This window comes from Hemicordylus capensis, chromosome 11 (genome assembly GCF_027244095.1).
Source record: "Hemicordylus capensis ecotype Gifberg chromosome 11, rHemCap1.1.pri, whole genome shotgun sequence".
In the NCBI taxonomy this organism is placed as follows: domain Eukaryota; kingdom Metazoa; phylum Chordata; class Lepidosauria; order Squamata; family Cordylidae; genus Hemicordylus; species Hemicordylus capensis.
Genome location: NC_069667.1, coordinates 8,883,613 through 8,900,096, shown reverse-complemented (window position 1 = coordinate 8,900,096; position 16,484 = coordinate 8,883,613). Strand labels below are relative to the sequence as shown.

Sequence of the window (16,484 nt, the reverse complement as noted above, 5' to 3'; positions counted from 1 at the left end):
GCTTGCCCCGGGCGCCGTTTTCCCTAGTTACGCCTCTGCTCGGCTTCTCTGGCTGTTGGGGTGGGGGTAGTTATGGGGGCTGTAATGGAAAGCACCTGAACTTCTGAATTTGCAGCCACATCACTAGTTTTGACACATGTAAGCTCTTGGCACGGGGGTTAACTCCCCCACAAACATAAAAACAACTGTATGGATGTGAGCTCTCCTAAGGATGGAACGGGAGAATGGCACACTGGATCTGGGATTCTGCTCAACACACACAGTCACACAATAAACTCACAACAGTCACTCCCCCCCGCCAGCCCACACACAAGTGATATAATGCAACATTTTGTTGCTGGTCCATACTTGTATTATTTTAATCCACCATTAGTAGCGATATGGGTGCCTACTGATTTCCACTCCGAGATGATGTCTCAGAAAATACCTCACAATCCTCTGGCTTTTGATGGCCAAGGGCAAGAGAGAGCTCCATGTTTTTGTATGTCTGTCCTTAATCACACTGAGGAGCATCCGCCACTAGAAGCCATCCTGGGCTTAGCAGCTGCTTCAGGCATTTTGTTCCAAGAAGTGACACTGCACAGAGTTCAGTGAAGTCTTTGAATATTTTATGGTGACTTTCCCAAGGCAGATACAATGCTGGACAATCCCCTGCAGTAAACAGTTATATTATCCTCGGGGAAAGTAAAGAACAGCAGCTAAAAATGGGGAAATGAATTTTTGACTCTTGAGTTCTCCCTGAAGCACTGCACAGTTCCAAAGTAGGATTTCCATCTACACTTTTTAAGATGCTGTTTTTGCAGCATATACATAAATGTGAAGCACAAAATCCCCCTGGTAGATAAATAGTGGCTGCCACTTAATGCTGGATTCAAAGGGGAAATAATATTTCAAACTTATTTCTGAAGAACAAGGGACAGAATACTTGTTTCTCTGGAGTTTCGGGGGGGGGGAGGATTGAAAGAGCACCCTGGCAAGAATGCCCGTGTGCATAATGTACACAGACGCTTCTTCTCCTGGCATTAACAATCCACTGAAAAGCCAGAACAGTTGGCCTTTGTCCATGGCTAAATTTGCAAAGGCAATCCTTCATCTTTCTGCCCTAAGTCACAATATACAATCAGGACCCTGGAGACCCACTTTCACTTGAAATGCATGCCTGTTTGCAAAGGTTTTGTTTATGGCTGACAATAAAAAGGGGGCTTTCGTTTGATACTGTGCCATAAAGATAAACAAGTTACAGGACTTGCATCTTGATTTTAAAAAAACGATCACTTAAGCACACCTTTTTGTTTTAAAATACAGACATTCACAAGGTGCTTTGTTATTTGATCAGTTGGTCTATGTTTTCCTCAAATGTTTCACTAGGAAGAAATAGGAGTTGACTGTACTTGTAAGCTTCAAAGAAAGATGTACATTTGAAAGAGATGAATATTTACTTATTTAAATCTGGTAGCCTGACTTATCCCAAAGGTCAGGGCAGGAAATGAAAGAAAAAGGAAGGGGGAGGGAAAAAACCCCAAACCATAGCAAAGCACAATAGAATTTCATCCCATTAGAACTGACAGCCCATTCCTTTGGTGAAACAGATGTCTTGTTAACATTCCTTAATAGCAGGAGATCTTTCTTAATGGGATAGAACCAGAGAGCTCTCTGGAAGGTGGAAAGTCATGACTGCTTTGAAGATGCGAGCCATAAAGTAAGCATTGTGGCTGATATAAGATGTGTTTTCATGGTGAAATAGCAGTACACCATTTTTGTGTTTCGTCGTTTGCTCATAATGGGCGGGTCAGATGCTGCCAAATTTCTAAAGTAAGAGGTGCTGAGACTCAAGATCTCTATACAAGCCGCATCTTTTGAAATCGATGCTTTCTGCACCGTAATCTCATGTGTGCAGAAGTGGCTGTGGTTCCTTACTCGTCAAGGATGTCCATGTTACCAAGAAAAGTCCTAAAGCCAAGTCCTTCCTATCCCTGAGTCAAATTATTGAGTCAAAATTATGCCCTACTCATGGAGATGCACCCATTGACTACATATAAACACTATCAATTTAGTATTATTTGTTCAATTTACATACTGCTTTCTCTGCAAAATGTGCTCAAGAACAGTATTTCTCAATTTGGTTTAGAACTGAAAATGGTGTAAGTAGGTAATAAGTCCATAGTTGTAACCACTGGTTGTAACATAATGTAGCATAAGTTGAAAATGGTGTGTGTGAGAGTACGGATACACAAAGACACAAATAAATGTTACTACTGAGGAATGTCAGCCAAGGATTTTGGGAAATGGGATAGTGAATGAAGGGAATCAGGAGACCATACTTTACACTACGGGTGTGTACAGGAGTCTGCACACATTCTTTATACATTTGTGTGAACATGCATTTTGTTTTGCATGTGAGAATAACTGCACATGTGTACAGCTCAATCTGGTGTCTAGTAACACTAGAACCAGGGGTCACCCTGTGAAACTGATTACCAAGACATTCAGAACCGACAAAAGGAAGTACCTTTTCACACAATGTATAATCAACCTATAGAATTCTCTGCCACAAGATGTGGTGACAGCCAACATCCTGGATGGCTTTAAGAGGGGTTTAGATAGGAACATAGGAAGCTGCCATATACTGAGTCAGACCATAGGTCCATCTAGCTCAGTATTGTCTTCACAGACTGGCAGCGGCTTCTCCAAGGGTGCAGGCAGGAATCTCTCTCAGCCCTATCTTGGAGATGCTGCCAGGGAGGGAACTTGAAACCTTCTGCTCTTCCCAGAGCGGCTCCATCCCCTGAGCGGAATCCCTTACAGTGCTCACACTTCTAGTCTCCCTTTCAGATGCAACCAGGGTGGACCCTGCTTAGCTAAGGGGACAAGTCATGCTTGCTACCACAAGACCAACTCTCCTTTCCCAACCAGATCTCCTCTCCTAAATTTGTGGGGGACAGGTCTATCAATGGCTACTAGTCTAAGGGCTATAGGCCAGCCTCAGAGGTAAGATGCCTCTAAATACCAATTACAGCGGAGTAGCAATAGGAGAGAGGGTATGCCCTCATCTCTTACTTGTGGGCTCTCCAGAGGCATCTGGTGGGCCACTGTGTGAAGCAGGATGTTGGACTAGATGGGCCTTGGGCCTAATCTAGTAGGGTTTTTCTTATGTTCTAGAGCTGTGTGTGCACATACTGTACAAATGTTGCATGTGTACATAACATGTGCATTGGGCTCTAGTCAGGAAGATGCTGCTAGGGAGCTGAATAATATTTAAATGGGGAAGGGAGGGTGTCACTGTGACGCTGTATTTCTGATATTATTTTGCAACTATGGGTGACATTTCTCACCACCGCTCACAAGCAATAACATTCCAACAGCACAAGTTATCTAGTTTAACTAATTACCACAAACTTCTCAAGAAGGAAATTTTAAAAATGAGAATGTCACTCAAAAGGCATTCCTTTCCTTCCCCCACACATCACCATGGAACAGTAGCCTGAACTTTACAGTGGCTTGTTGAAGCTTGAATCCCAGTGTTAATCTTAAAGTTGTACTTTTCCCTTACGGCTCAAAGTGATGGAGAGCTGTTCTTGGGCTTTTAGCTGAGATCAAGAGGTGAATTATTTTTTACCTTTCAGCTAATCAAGTTTGAGAGTACAGACCTTGGTTTTGGAAGCCTTTTTGGTACTATATTTGACCATAGTAAGTGCATGGATTTTATCAACCCATAAAGGTTTTACTCTCTTTCTCTGATACGATTCTAAAACAGCTGCTTAGAGGAACACTCCATTCAGGCCTAGCAAGCATCTAATTGCTTCTAGGTATTAGGCTCTCAGATAAATAGGTCTGAGAAATGGACTTTCCAGCATTTTTGCTAACTTTGAAGAGCTAAAGTTCATGAGTCAGAGGATTCAAAATGTTTTTCTGGCCAGATGCAAAGGCTCACTGAAAATGGGATTAGAAAATGTGTTGTAATTTACTATAATATAATAATAAAGATAAAGTTGTGCCGTTAAGTCGGTGTCAACTCCTGGAGACCACAGAGCCATGTGGTTTTCTTTGGTAGAATACAGGAGGGATTTATTTTTATTTTTTATTTATTTTTACATTTTATATCCCACTCTTCCTCCAAGGAGCCCAGAGCAGTGTACTACATACTTAAGTTTCTCCTCACAACACCCCTGTGAAGTAGGTTAGGCTGAGAGAGAAGCGACTGGCCCGGAATCACCCAGCAAGTCTCATGGCTGAATGGGGATTTGAACTTGGGTCTCCCTGGTCCTAGTCCAGCACTCTAGCCACTACACCACGTGGCTACACCATTCTGGGTTTACCATTGTCATCACCCGTGCAGTATGAGATGATGCCTTTCAGCATCTTCCTACATCGCTGCTTGCCTGATATAGGCATTTCCCATAGTTTGAGAAACATACCAGTGGGGATTCGAACCAGCAACCTCTTGCTCCCTAGGCAAGTTACTTCCCCACTGTGCCTTTAGGTGGCTAATATAATCATACCCATTGCTAATGTCCTCCATCATAATGGTCTCTTTTTTTTAGCAGTGGGGTCCCCTTCCCACACTGTACAATGTATAAGCAATGTACTTACCACTCTGTGTATTCAAAATGTGGTGTTTGTCTAAGGACCAGCCTCCTAGATTCGAAGCATCCAGCTCAAATCCTTGCAGTATTATTGTCCTTTTCTCCCACAGAATCAAGTCAGGACAATTTTCATATTCATAGCCTACTGACACTGAAAACAGATAATAAACACCACATTAATGACTGGTTCTTCTTCCGTTTCCCACAGCAATTCATTGATCTCTTGGATTAACGGTTATTCTTGCATACTACTTGATTTTGACTCGTGTTCTTTTTAGAAGAAATGGCATATCCTGGAAGGCAAGATGAATAGTTAAGGCCACAATCCTATGCACACTTGTTTGGCTTTAAGTCCCAGGAAAACCTCGGCCGGTTCTCACAAACAGCAGATGAGGCGTTAAACCTGTGTGTGGACTGTACCAATTTAGACTGCAGGTAAGGCCTCACATAGTGAATGCTCCTTTATACAAAAGCATCCCTTGCATACAGAAAGCTAGCAAGACTCTCTAACATTTAATTTTCTACATGCAAGAGATTTTTTGTTTTTGCATAGAGAAGCATATGATCATGTGATTTCCCAGTTGCCATCTAAAGTAGTAAAGTCAACACAAATGTACAACTTAAGAACATAAGAACATAAGAACAGCCCTGCTGGATCAGGCCCACGGCCCATCTAGTGCAGCATCCTGTTTCACACAGTGGCCCACCAGATGCCACTGGAAGCCACAGACAGGAGTTGAGGGCGTGCCCTCTCTCCTGCCATTATTCCCCTGCAACTGGTACTCAGAGGCACCCCGCCCTTGAGGCTGGAGGTGGCCCACAGCCCTCTGACTAGTAGCCATTGATAGACCTCTCCTCCATGAAGTCATCCAAACCCCTCTTAAAGCCTCTTAAAGGTTGTCGGCTGTCACCACATCCTGTGGCAGAGAGTTCCACAAGTGGATCACGCGTTGTGTGAAAAAGTACTTCCGTCTGTTGGTCCTAGACCTCCTGGCAATCAATTTCATGGAGTGACCCCTGGTTCTAGTGTTGTGTTCATCTTCTGCTTATGAAAATTGGTCCTAGAACTGGTGACTGGTTACATGATCACCTGAGAGTTTCTTACATCCGGCTTTTAGTTTGCATCTCCTCCAGAATGGAGGCGTGCGTTTACATATCAGCCAAATTTAGCCCGAAGTCCCTGCAAATTATCAGGGAGACTTCACACACAATTTGGGTTTTTCATTGCACGATAGAGTGTAACCCAATTTATATCCAGGGTAAAAAAATCCACCTTTTGTGTTAGTTTTTTTGGGCAACTTCAAACCCGCAGTAAACCCATGGTAAAGCCTGGTGTCTGGGAAAGCTCCTGGACCTTGTTGGCTTATCCCTACCATCTGAGGCTATCCCTACCATGATAGCTAGAGAATTTTAAGAAAAGCCCTGCTGGATCAGGCCCAAGGTCTATCTAGTCCAACATCCTGTTTCCCACAGTGGCCCACCAGATGCCTCTGGGAAGCCCACAGACAAGAGGTAAGGGAATGCCCTCTCTCCTGCTGTTGCTCCCCTGCAAATCACAGTCCCCCCCTACATAGGGAACATTCATCCTTCTCATCAGTTTTTCCACACGGGAAGTTCTAAAGACCACTGTTGAAAATTCTTCAAAACACCTGCCAAAGATGCATCTGCAAGAATTTCAGCTAGTTATATGGAAGTAATTCCCCAGCTGCAGTGGGGGGAAGTATGCATGTACAATATAGAAGCCAAACAAGCAGTTTTTGCATATGCTGCTGCCGGAAGGCTGAATAAGCATTCTGGGTGTGTGACTATTTTGTTGTTGTTTAATGACCAGGAAAATTGACACTGTAGACAGCGGAGTGTTAAGACTAAGGCAGGAGTACTAGAGGCCCTCTTTATTCTTGCCAGTAAGCGCAGATATGGAACTGCAAATAAAGTAACTTTACCCCATGGGAATCCAGGGGTTAGATTCCTTATTCTGAAGGAAAAAAGGCAAAAAAGCAGGAAGAAATAAGAGCAGTAAAGCACATTATCTTTCCCTTGATCTAGAAGTTGGGGTAACCAACAACATGGCCAAATTTGCAGATGACACTAAACTATTCAGGGTAGTGAAATCCAAAACAAATTGGGAGGAGCTCCACCAAAAGGATATCTCCGAACTGGGGGAGTAGGCAACCAAATGGAAAATGTAGTTCAATGTAAGCAAGTGTAAAGTGAAGCATATTGGGGCAAAAAAACCCCAACTTCACATATACGTATGCATATGCTGATGGGATCTGAGCTGTCAGTGATTGACCGCTAAAGAGATCTTGGGGTCGTGGTCGTTGAAGGTGTCAGGTGGTCACTGAAAGTGTCAGAAGCTGTGAAAATGGCCAATTCCATGCCTTCCATTAGGAAGGGGATTGGAAACAAGAATGCTAGTATTATAATACACTTATACAAATTATGGTGCAGCCACATTTGGAGTATTGCATTTATTTCTGGTTACCACATCTTAAGGAGGATATTGTGAAACTGGAAAAGGTGCAGAAGAAGGCAACCAAGATGATCAGGGGTCTGGAGCACCTTCCTCATGAGGCAAGGCTACAGCATCTGGGGCTATTTAGTTTAGAAAAGAGGCAACTGTGGGGAGACATGATCGAGGTATATAAAATTATGCATGGATTAAAGAGAGTGGAAAGAGAGAAAATTTCTCCCTCTCTCACAACACGAAAACCAGTGGTCACTCAGGAACTGCAGATAGGTGATATCTGCCTATATTTCCTGCTGCAGATAAAAAACTCAGGTGTCTAAGACCCATCCGTGGGTACACGAAACCACAATCCATGAAACTGTGGATAATGAGGGTCTCCAGTATCTGTAATGTTTGGCTGACATTTCACCCCACTGAACAGAGAGAAAGGGGACAAGAATTCCAAAGCCTCAAAGTCAACAATAAGAGAGGCAGCCCCAAAACTGGACTTAGAGACAAGGGTAGCTTTCTGTTCACCAGTCTTTTCTGTTTCATTATCATGAAGAATGCAGAGTAAATTGTTGCTTCTGGAGCTGATATATCATGGATCCTGAGACCACCACTGTGTGCCATGGCAGTAATGTGGCACCTGCAGAGATACAAGAGCATCTCTGTGAGGAGGGAAATGGAGTCCTACTTGACACTTGCGAAAATGAAAATATTTAATTGCTCTCTGCTCCTGGAGGGATTAGCTCCGGATGCAAAGAAGCAATTCGCTTCTTTCAGTGACATGCGAAGACAAGCAGGGTGTTCTCCACACAGCAGGCTTTACTGTGAGGTCGAAATTCCTCCCCCCACCCCGCAAAAGAAACAAAAAGTGGATTCTTTTTTTTTTTTTTAAGCTGGTTATCAAGCGGGTTACACAACAATGCACAATGAAAAACCTGAATCGTCCCTGACATCTTGCAGGGACTTTGGGGTAAATCTGGCTGATATGTGAAAGCACACTCTCCATTCTGGAGGAGATACAAGCTAAAAGCCCTGTGTGAAAAATGCCCTGGGTGCTTCCCAGACTAGCTGCCCAACAGCAGCAAAATGCCTCCGTTCAGGCAAGTTACCTTCAAAATGTAAACAGCAGGGGGAGCAGTCTTGTGGGAACTAACAACCCGAAAAAACGGCAACTTTTTTGCACCGGATATATGACGTCCTAGCTCTATATCGGAGCAATTAAATTTGAAACAAGGCACTGGAAATTTGAATGGCACCCTGCTGTCTGCATAGAGACTGTGGTGTCACGACACAGGAAGTGTGGAAGCACACTTCTGAGATACAATGTGACCCCATTGCAGGGTCTAATCTGGAAAGTGCCCAGGAGTGGGAAAAGAATGCCTAAAGTGAGCACCAACAGAGAAGAAAGAAAAACATGGCATCAATGAGTTCTATGGTGGAGGGGGGGAGAAGAGAGATTTGAGGCACAGTGTATGTGTCAGGGCTAACGTTGGCATGCCCCCCACAATTTCAGGTTTCACTCGGATTTTAAGCATCTCACCCAGATTGCTTAGCCCACCCAGATTCACCTGGATTTCAGCTTTCATTTCACACACACACACACACACACACACACACACACACACACACACACACCAAAGAAACACAACTAAGCTCTAGAGTTATGGAGCAAAACGTGCAGTCACTATTCTGCTCAAAAAATATTTTCAAGCCGATTTACATAACATGCAAATTAGGCACCCGGATTTAGAATAAACCCTAGTCAGGGCTTCATCTGGCTTTTATCACTGATCAACTTTGATATAACTTATCCCCCCCCCCCCGCAGTTCTTATCAGCTGGGAATCTGCCATGGCAGTCTCCCGCTCCTTAAGGAGAGAGTTCTCATGGCACTGCTCTCTTGGATGGCAGGAAGGGATGCCTGGAGTCCCTGCGCTGAGCCCAGATGTCCCTGCTTCATTCTCCAACAATTCTTCAGTGCTCCGAGGAGCAGCTCCCTTACGGCATGATCTGTTAGTAGACAGGAGCGGGCGGGGATGAGGGCTCAGTCAATCAAACTTGTAGCAGGCACATCTCCTGCTTCAGCTTTGGGAGGGAGCAACTCTGCCCTCTGCTCCCATAACCTAGCTGTCACTAATCCATCAGTCTGATGTTGCAAGGAGACAAAAATGGATCAAAATTCTCCTTAATCTCCCCTCCCCACCACATTTTGCTGGAAGACAAAAACATTTTTACGAAATTCGCTATTTCATGCCAGTCTCAGTACTGTTTATTCTCCAGCTACCGTGGTATAATATTAAACCATGCCGCTCCATCTTTGAAAGAGCCTGACCGCCTTCCATTGAACTGTATGTAACTAGGAATCTTTGGACAATGACTGGGGAGACCCAAGTTCAAATCCCCCTTCGGCCATGAAGCTCACTGAGTTACCTCACTGGGCTATTGTGAGAATAAGCATAACCATGCACACTGCTCTGGGCTCCTTGGAGAAAGAGCAGGATATAAATGTGTGTGTGCACGCGTGTATAAATAAAAATATAATATAATATAATATAATATGGCTCTCTGTCTAGAGTTTCTTAATAATTAGGATAGAAAGGCTTCCTCTGTATTAAGCAAAATAACCTTATTGGCTGTTGAAGCAATATAAGCTGCAATCAAAACATCAACACCCAAATGTGATGTAAGTCAGGCTGAGTTTAGGATGAGTTTGTGCAGAAAATACTGAGCTAGATGGACCCATGGTTAGACTTTTCAGAAGGCAGCTTCCTATGTTCCTAGGAGGGTAGTATATGCGATGGACAATGAATGGATTGTGCTCTAAAACAATGAAGATAAACAATATGGGAGTTAGGTACTCCAGCCTGAATATAGGATGCTGCATTTTGCACCAGCTCAAGTTTCTAAAGCTTTTCCCAAAGCAGCCTGGATGTAGCCAAGCTATGTGGCCAAATTAGTTGTCACCATCCAGGACAGGAACTGGGCCAAAGTGGCATGAGAAGTTCCACAAATATTTCCAAACTTCCCATGTCCTGTTACTTTTACTGGCAGTGTTTGAAGAGATGCAAAAGTATTTACAGGGATGAAAGGGAATATATTATTATTGCCTCATCAACTGGACCAATGTTCCCTGTTGAGCAGTGCTGCACACAACAGAAGCACTGGCCCAGATGCACATTTGGATATGCATCATTTATTATCTATTCATTTACTGCATTTATATGCGGCATTCAAGGTGGTTAACAATTTAATACTAAATTACGTGCATCTGAGTGGAAACGTTGGCTAGCCATGCTATATTGCTTTCAGTGGGATGAGTGCAATGCACATACCAATGCACATTTGGGGTGTGGCAAAAGATGGATCAGTGCTTCAGAGTGAGGACAAGGTGATTTCATCCCCCCTCATTGATGTCACCATTCAGCCAAATTTAATTGGCACCCTGATATCATTCCCTGTCATCACATCATGAAAGAGATGGACATAGCCCTGTTACAGGTAAAAACACATAACAGTGTAGCAGCAGCCAATGAAGGGACAATAGCTGTAAACAGGAACAAAAGGCAGCATGAACACATGAATTTGAAGGAGTCCTTCTCACATCTCCAATGCTAACCATTTTTCCCCCCCTCAAAAATATTTAAGCGCAACGATTTGGTGCAGCAGACAAAGTTGGCATGCAAACTCTCTATGGGTCCTGCAGAGCACGCCGTGACAGATAATCCACACCACTCACTATTATCAAAGCTAAGAAACAGGATAGCATTCACAATGCCAACCTGCATTCACATCTATATTTCTGATCACGTTTACAATAGAGCATCATATTGTAACATGGAAGATATTTAAAAAAAAACCAGTGAGAAATTGCTTAAGGGAAGGTTTATGGAACTAGTGTTATTGAAACAAACAAACTAGGCTTTTGTTGATGGAATTGCATACATATAGAACTAAAGGTAAAGTGTGCCATCAAGTCGATTTCGACTCCTGGCGCCCACAGAGCCCCCTGTGGTTTTCTTTTGGTAGAATACAAGAGGGATTTATCATTGCCTCCTCCCGCGCAGTATAAGATGATGCCTTTCAGCATCTTCCTATATCACTGCTGCCTGATGTAGTACCAGCTGGGATTCGAACCGGCAACCTTCTTCTTGTTAGTCAAGCATTTCCCCACTGTGCCAGTAGGTGGCTTCGTACATAGAACTACTTGTGGGCTATTAAAGTGCCACAGGACTTTAAGCTTACCCCTGCTAAAAGAGCAAAGAGGCACCTTTTAAAAGTGGTGATCCTCTTTATTGAGTGGGGGAGAGCAACTGGCCCTATCCAGACCCAGCACAGCATCGCTCCAGTGGCTGTTGCTGATGTCTATCTTATGCTTCTTCTTAAGATTGTGAGCCTTTTGGGGGACAGGGGGACATTTTATTTATTTATATCTAGGTAAACCGCTTTGGGAACTTTGATTGAAAAGCTTTATATAAACATTTGTCATATTCGTATGCTGTCTTTAATTCTCTTAGAATCCTCAGCTAGCATTGCCATTCTCCCAATATCACTGATGGATCTTAAATTTACTGTCAGAAGTCCTCCTAGTTTCCTCCTATGAAAACAGCCCCCCCTCTGTAACCATCAACACCAAGATACTCTTGTGCCCCAATAGCTGCAATTCATTCCCAGTTTTGTGTTTAGGGATGTGCGAACTGGTTTGGGGTCAAACCAACCTCCCACCCCATCCTGGTTCTGTCCAGACTGGAACCGAACCCCCACACCAGTTTGCAACCTTTTTTTATTTTAAATTTGTAAAAAAATAATTAGGGAGGCTCCCTAAGGCTTTATTTTGGGGGGGGGAGTCCGTGAAGGCCCTCCCACCCCCTGCTGGCCTTGTTTATCACCACCGCAGCTCGTAAAACCTTCCTTTTTGGCCGATTTGGGCCTCTGTAATTCGGCGCGGTGGCCATTTTGCCTGCCACCACGCATGAGGTCATTTGAGCGTGTGCGCCAGCCAATTTTTATTTTTATTTTTTAAAAAAATGGCTGCCACACTTGTGCAAATGACCTCTGTGAGGCCCTGGGCCATGCAGGCCTCGCAGAGGCCATTTGCACAGAGGCTGAAGGTTTTACGGGCTACAGCAGTGATAAATGAGGTCGGGGGGGGGAGGCGAAACCTTTGTGTGCACCCTGGCGGCCTTTATCAAGCCCCCCGAAGGGACTAGAGATAATACAGTTTTTAAAAAATAAAATTTTAAAAAGAACAAATTCACAAACCCAATCTGGATTGGACCGAATCAGGGGTGGGGGGTTCGATGGGGGGCCAGACCGAACTGGGCCAGCCACCCCTATTTGTGTTTGCCCTTTTAGAGTTCGCAGTCAGGTCCTTAGAACTAGAGTTCCCCTTTAGGAGAAAAAGAAAGGTGGCGGGGAGTAGAAGAAACATGGAAGGAGGAGGTCAGGGGTTGCAAATGAGATTGCCAACCCTTGGATTTTGCTGTGCTGTTTTGGTTTTATTTCTTCCAGGAAGAGTCAGATTTAAGTTCCTCTGTTGAGGACTGTGGGGTGCCCAGCTGGTGAGGGGGAGCCCTGGACACACACTTAGCTCTCCCGGGGGGAGAGCTGGTCTTGTGTTTGCAAGCATGAATTGGCCCTTTGCTAAGCAGGGTCTGCCCTGGTTTGCATTTGAATGGGATACTCCATGTTTGCTCTATAAGAAATTTCCCTCAGGGGATGAGGCCACTCTGGGAAGAGCACCTGCCTGCTTGCATGAAGAAGGTTCCAAGTTCCTTCCCTGGCAGCGTCTCCAAGATAGGGCTGAGAGAGATTCCTGCCTGCAACCTTGGAGAAGCCGCTGCCAGTCTGTGAAGACAGAGCTAGATAGACCATGGTCTGACTTGGTATACAACAGCTTCCTATGTCCATATGTACCCTGATTAATAGTTAAGGGTAAAGAAGGCATACCCATTGCTTCTGCCAAGCCGGAGACTTTCTGGCCGTAAATATCTGTCTTGTTCCAAGCAAATGTGAAGACCAGGTTGGTGGCAGCAGGAAACCATTTCTGAGCTAGCCGCCCTTCGACAGTCACAGTAAGATGCACTTTTGTCATGCCAGGCGGGATGGCAGAATGTGTCAGAATAACGCGCAGCAAGGTTTTGTATCCTGGAGTTCGGCTGCTCAAGTAACTGAGCTTCACAAAGCTAGCAGGAATGGGGATTTCCTCCTGGACCACCTGAAAAAGAGTTGTGCATGTTAATGTCACAGAGAATTATGCTGGACTGCATCAGCAGAAGCGTCTTGGGTGACTGTCAGTGCCCTGCCTGGCAACATAAGCAGTGTCTAATCAGGCACAAAGATCGAGATCTCCGGCTGCTGTGAGAGACCCGTCAGTTCAGTGAAAAGCAGATTCTTGCACAACTGGTTTTGCTCAAGTACAAATTTCAGCATCTGAAATGTGTGTTGGCCCGGGAAATCCTGGTCAGCTGACCGTTCCTGGGTTTTTGAGTCCCCCTTCCTTCCTGCTCACTCCCCAGCTGCCCTCTCTGTCATGCATCTGGCATCTTGACTCTGCTGTCAGATTTTAATGCTCTCTCAAATAGCAGGAAGGCACAACCTTTGATAATCACTTGACCATCACGCATCTATGCATTTTATTTTCCCACTCCAGCAGACTTTCTAACTGCATTGCCAGGAGATTTTACAGACAGGGCTTTACGCTGTGGGGTATCCGAGGAGCAAATCTACTTCGCAGCAGATTCGAGACAGTTTAATCCAGGGGCTTAGGTGGAGCATTCAGATAGCCCTCCTCGGCTGCTCCCCTACACACATCAAAGACAAGTGTCGGAGCTTCGCAGAAACATCAATTTCCCCCCCCAAAAAGCTGCTGGAAAGAGAGGATTTTTTTACCCCGGACATAACTCGGGCTAAGCCAGAATTTGCAGCCTCCCTCCAGAGAAAAACAAAGCCCTGTCTGTCCTGGCCCCTGACGCAGGGAGGTCGGGTTAAATCCAGCAAATATGTGGACTGGCAGACTCCGATCAGGAGTGGATTCGGGGGGAAAGCCCTGTCTGTAAAACCTCCAGCCATGGAAGATTCTCACACATGTAAAGGAGTTCAAGGCCTCCACTTGTGAAAAGCCTGCCAAATGTACAAGAATTTTTTTTGGGGGGTGGGGAGCTGTAGCATGAGCTTGAGTAGTGATGTGCACGAACCAGTCTGGAGGCCATGTAAGAGGCCTCCAAACCGGTTTGAATGTGGCCCAGTCTGGCAGTCCAGTGTCAGCAGGGGTCTCCCTTTAAGGGCGGGGGGTTGCACTTACCCCTCCCGCCGCTTTTCCCCTGCCAATGCTCTGTTTTTTGAAACCGATTTTGGGGGGCAGCATTCCTCCCTGCTGCCCCTGCCCTCGTCGTTTACAGGAAATCCCGGAAGTAACAAGTGCACGTGCACCTGCCGCACACACACTGTGTGTGCACGCAATGTGCGATGTGTGCAGTGCGCGTGTGCGGCAGCCTACACACACACGCTTGTTACTTCCGGGATTTGCTGTGAACGATGGGGGCAGGGGTCGCAGGGAGGAATGCTGCTCCCCCAAATCGTCCCTAGGCGGTTCACAACCTAAAAACCACTGACACAATTAAAACAATTTAAAAGGGAAGGAACTATGAATCACACCACCCATTGAGATCATCTGGACAGGTTCTTCTGCAGTTGCCACTGGCTCTTCTGGTGGCTACTCAAGGACGGGCCTTCTCCATTGCTGCCCCGAGCCTTTGGAACACACTGCCTGCTGAAATAAGAGCCTCCCCATCTCTGAAAACTTTTAAGAGGGCAGTCAAGACGCATTTGTTCACCCAGGCTTTTCATTAGATACTGTTTTAATTGTGTTTTAATAGTTTTAACTTTTAAAATTTTAACTTTGAAATGCTTTAATCTTTTTATTGGTTGTTTTTATTCTCTTGTAAACCACTCAGAGAACTTGCATTTTGGGCAGTGTAAAAATATGTCAAATAAATAAATAAATAAAAGATACAAATAAAAACGCTAAAACCCAAAGCTTTAAAACTATAAACTAAAAGCCTGGCGGAACAGGTATGTTTTCAGGTCCTTCTTAAAAACACTCAGAGAAGGATTAACTCTAATCTCATTAGGAAGTGCATTCCAGAGTCCTTATAACTAGAAGCGAAGTACAACTGGGGAAGAGAGCTAGTCTCATGGTAAGGTAAAGTGTGATGTCGATTTGGTGTCGACTCCTGGAGCCCACAGAGCCCTTTGGTTTTCTTTTGGTAGACTGCAGGAGGGGTTTACCATTGCCATCTCCCGTGCGGTATGAAATGATTCCTTTCAGCATCTTCCTATATCGCTGCTGCCCGATATTAGTGTTGCTAATAGTCTGGGAAACAAACCAGCGGGGATTCAATCCGGCAACCTCTGGCTTGCTATTCAAGTCATTTCCCCGCTGCGCCATTAGGTGGCAAGCATTAATTGTCCCCTTTGGTAAGCAGGATCCACCCTGGTTAGCATTTGAGAATGGGAGACTGCATGTGAGCACTGTAAGAGATTCCCCTTAGGGGATTATGGGGCCGCTTGGCGAAGAGCATCTGAGGTTCCAAGTTTCCCTCCCTGGCAGCATCTCCAAGATAGGCCTGGGAGAGACTCCTGCCTGCAGTCTTGGAGAAGCCACTGCCAGTCTGTGCAGACAATACTGAGCTAGATGGACTAATGGTCTAGCTCAGTTTGAGGCAGGTTTCTATGTTCCTAGGTAGGAGATGAGACCTACCCAGTTTTGAGAACTGGGAGTGCTCCCATTTTGCACTCATGGTCCATCAAGCACACCCTACCCAGGTTCCGTCCTCAGCTTCAGAACGAGGGAGGCAGAAACACCCTCTTACCTACTGGCCTGAGTAGGTAGATCTCCACCTCTGACTCTGATTTTCAAAAGCACATGAGTGAAAAAAGGGGTCCCCTCCCAGGTCCCCAAACTGGAAAGGTCTCATCTCCTAGGCACATAGGAAGCTGTCATATACCAAGTCAGGCCATTGGTCCACCTAGCTCAGTATGGTCTACACAGACTGGCAGCAACTTCTCCAAGGTGAGAGGGAGAGCTGGTCTTGTGGTAGCAAGCATGACTTGTCCCCATAGCTAAGCAGGGTCTGCCCTGGTGTGAGCACTGCAATGTGACTTGATGTGTGAGCACTGCAAGATATTCCCCTTAGGGGATGAAGCTGCTCTGGGAAGAGCAGAAGGTTTCAAGTTCCCTCTCTGGCTTCTCCAAGATACGGCTGAGAGAGATTCCTGCCTGCAACCTTGGAGAAGCCGCTGCCAGTCTGTGAAGACAATACTGAGCTAGATAGACCAATGGTCTGACTCGGTATATGGCAGTTTCCTATGTTTCCTAAGGTTGCAGGCAGGAGACTCTCTCAGCCCAATCTTGGAGATTCTGCCAGGGAGGGAACTTGGAACCTA

General features: G+C 45.2%; 1 protein-coding gene across 26 annotated transcripts in view; it reads right to left on the bottom strand.

Annotated features, from left to right (window-relative positions):
- TENM1 (teneurin transmembrane protein 1) overlaps positions 1–16,484 on the bottom strand; it is a 1,198,498-nt gene that overhangs the window by 99,391 nt on the left and 1,082,623 nt on the right. For all 26 annotated transcript variants that reach the window (XM_053273541.1, XM_053273531.1, XM_053273550.1 and 23 more), the window contains 2 exons: positions 12,987–13,254; positions 4,591–4,734 (listed from right to left, as the gene is read on the bottom strand). In XM_053273541.1, the coding sequence (XP_053129516.1) occupies positions 4,591–4,734; positions 12,987–13,254 (412 nt within the window). The remainder of the gene's footprint in view (positions 1–4,590; positions 4,735–12,986; positions 13,255–16,484) is intronic.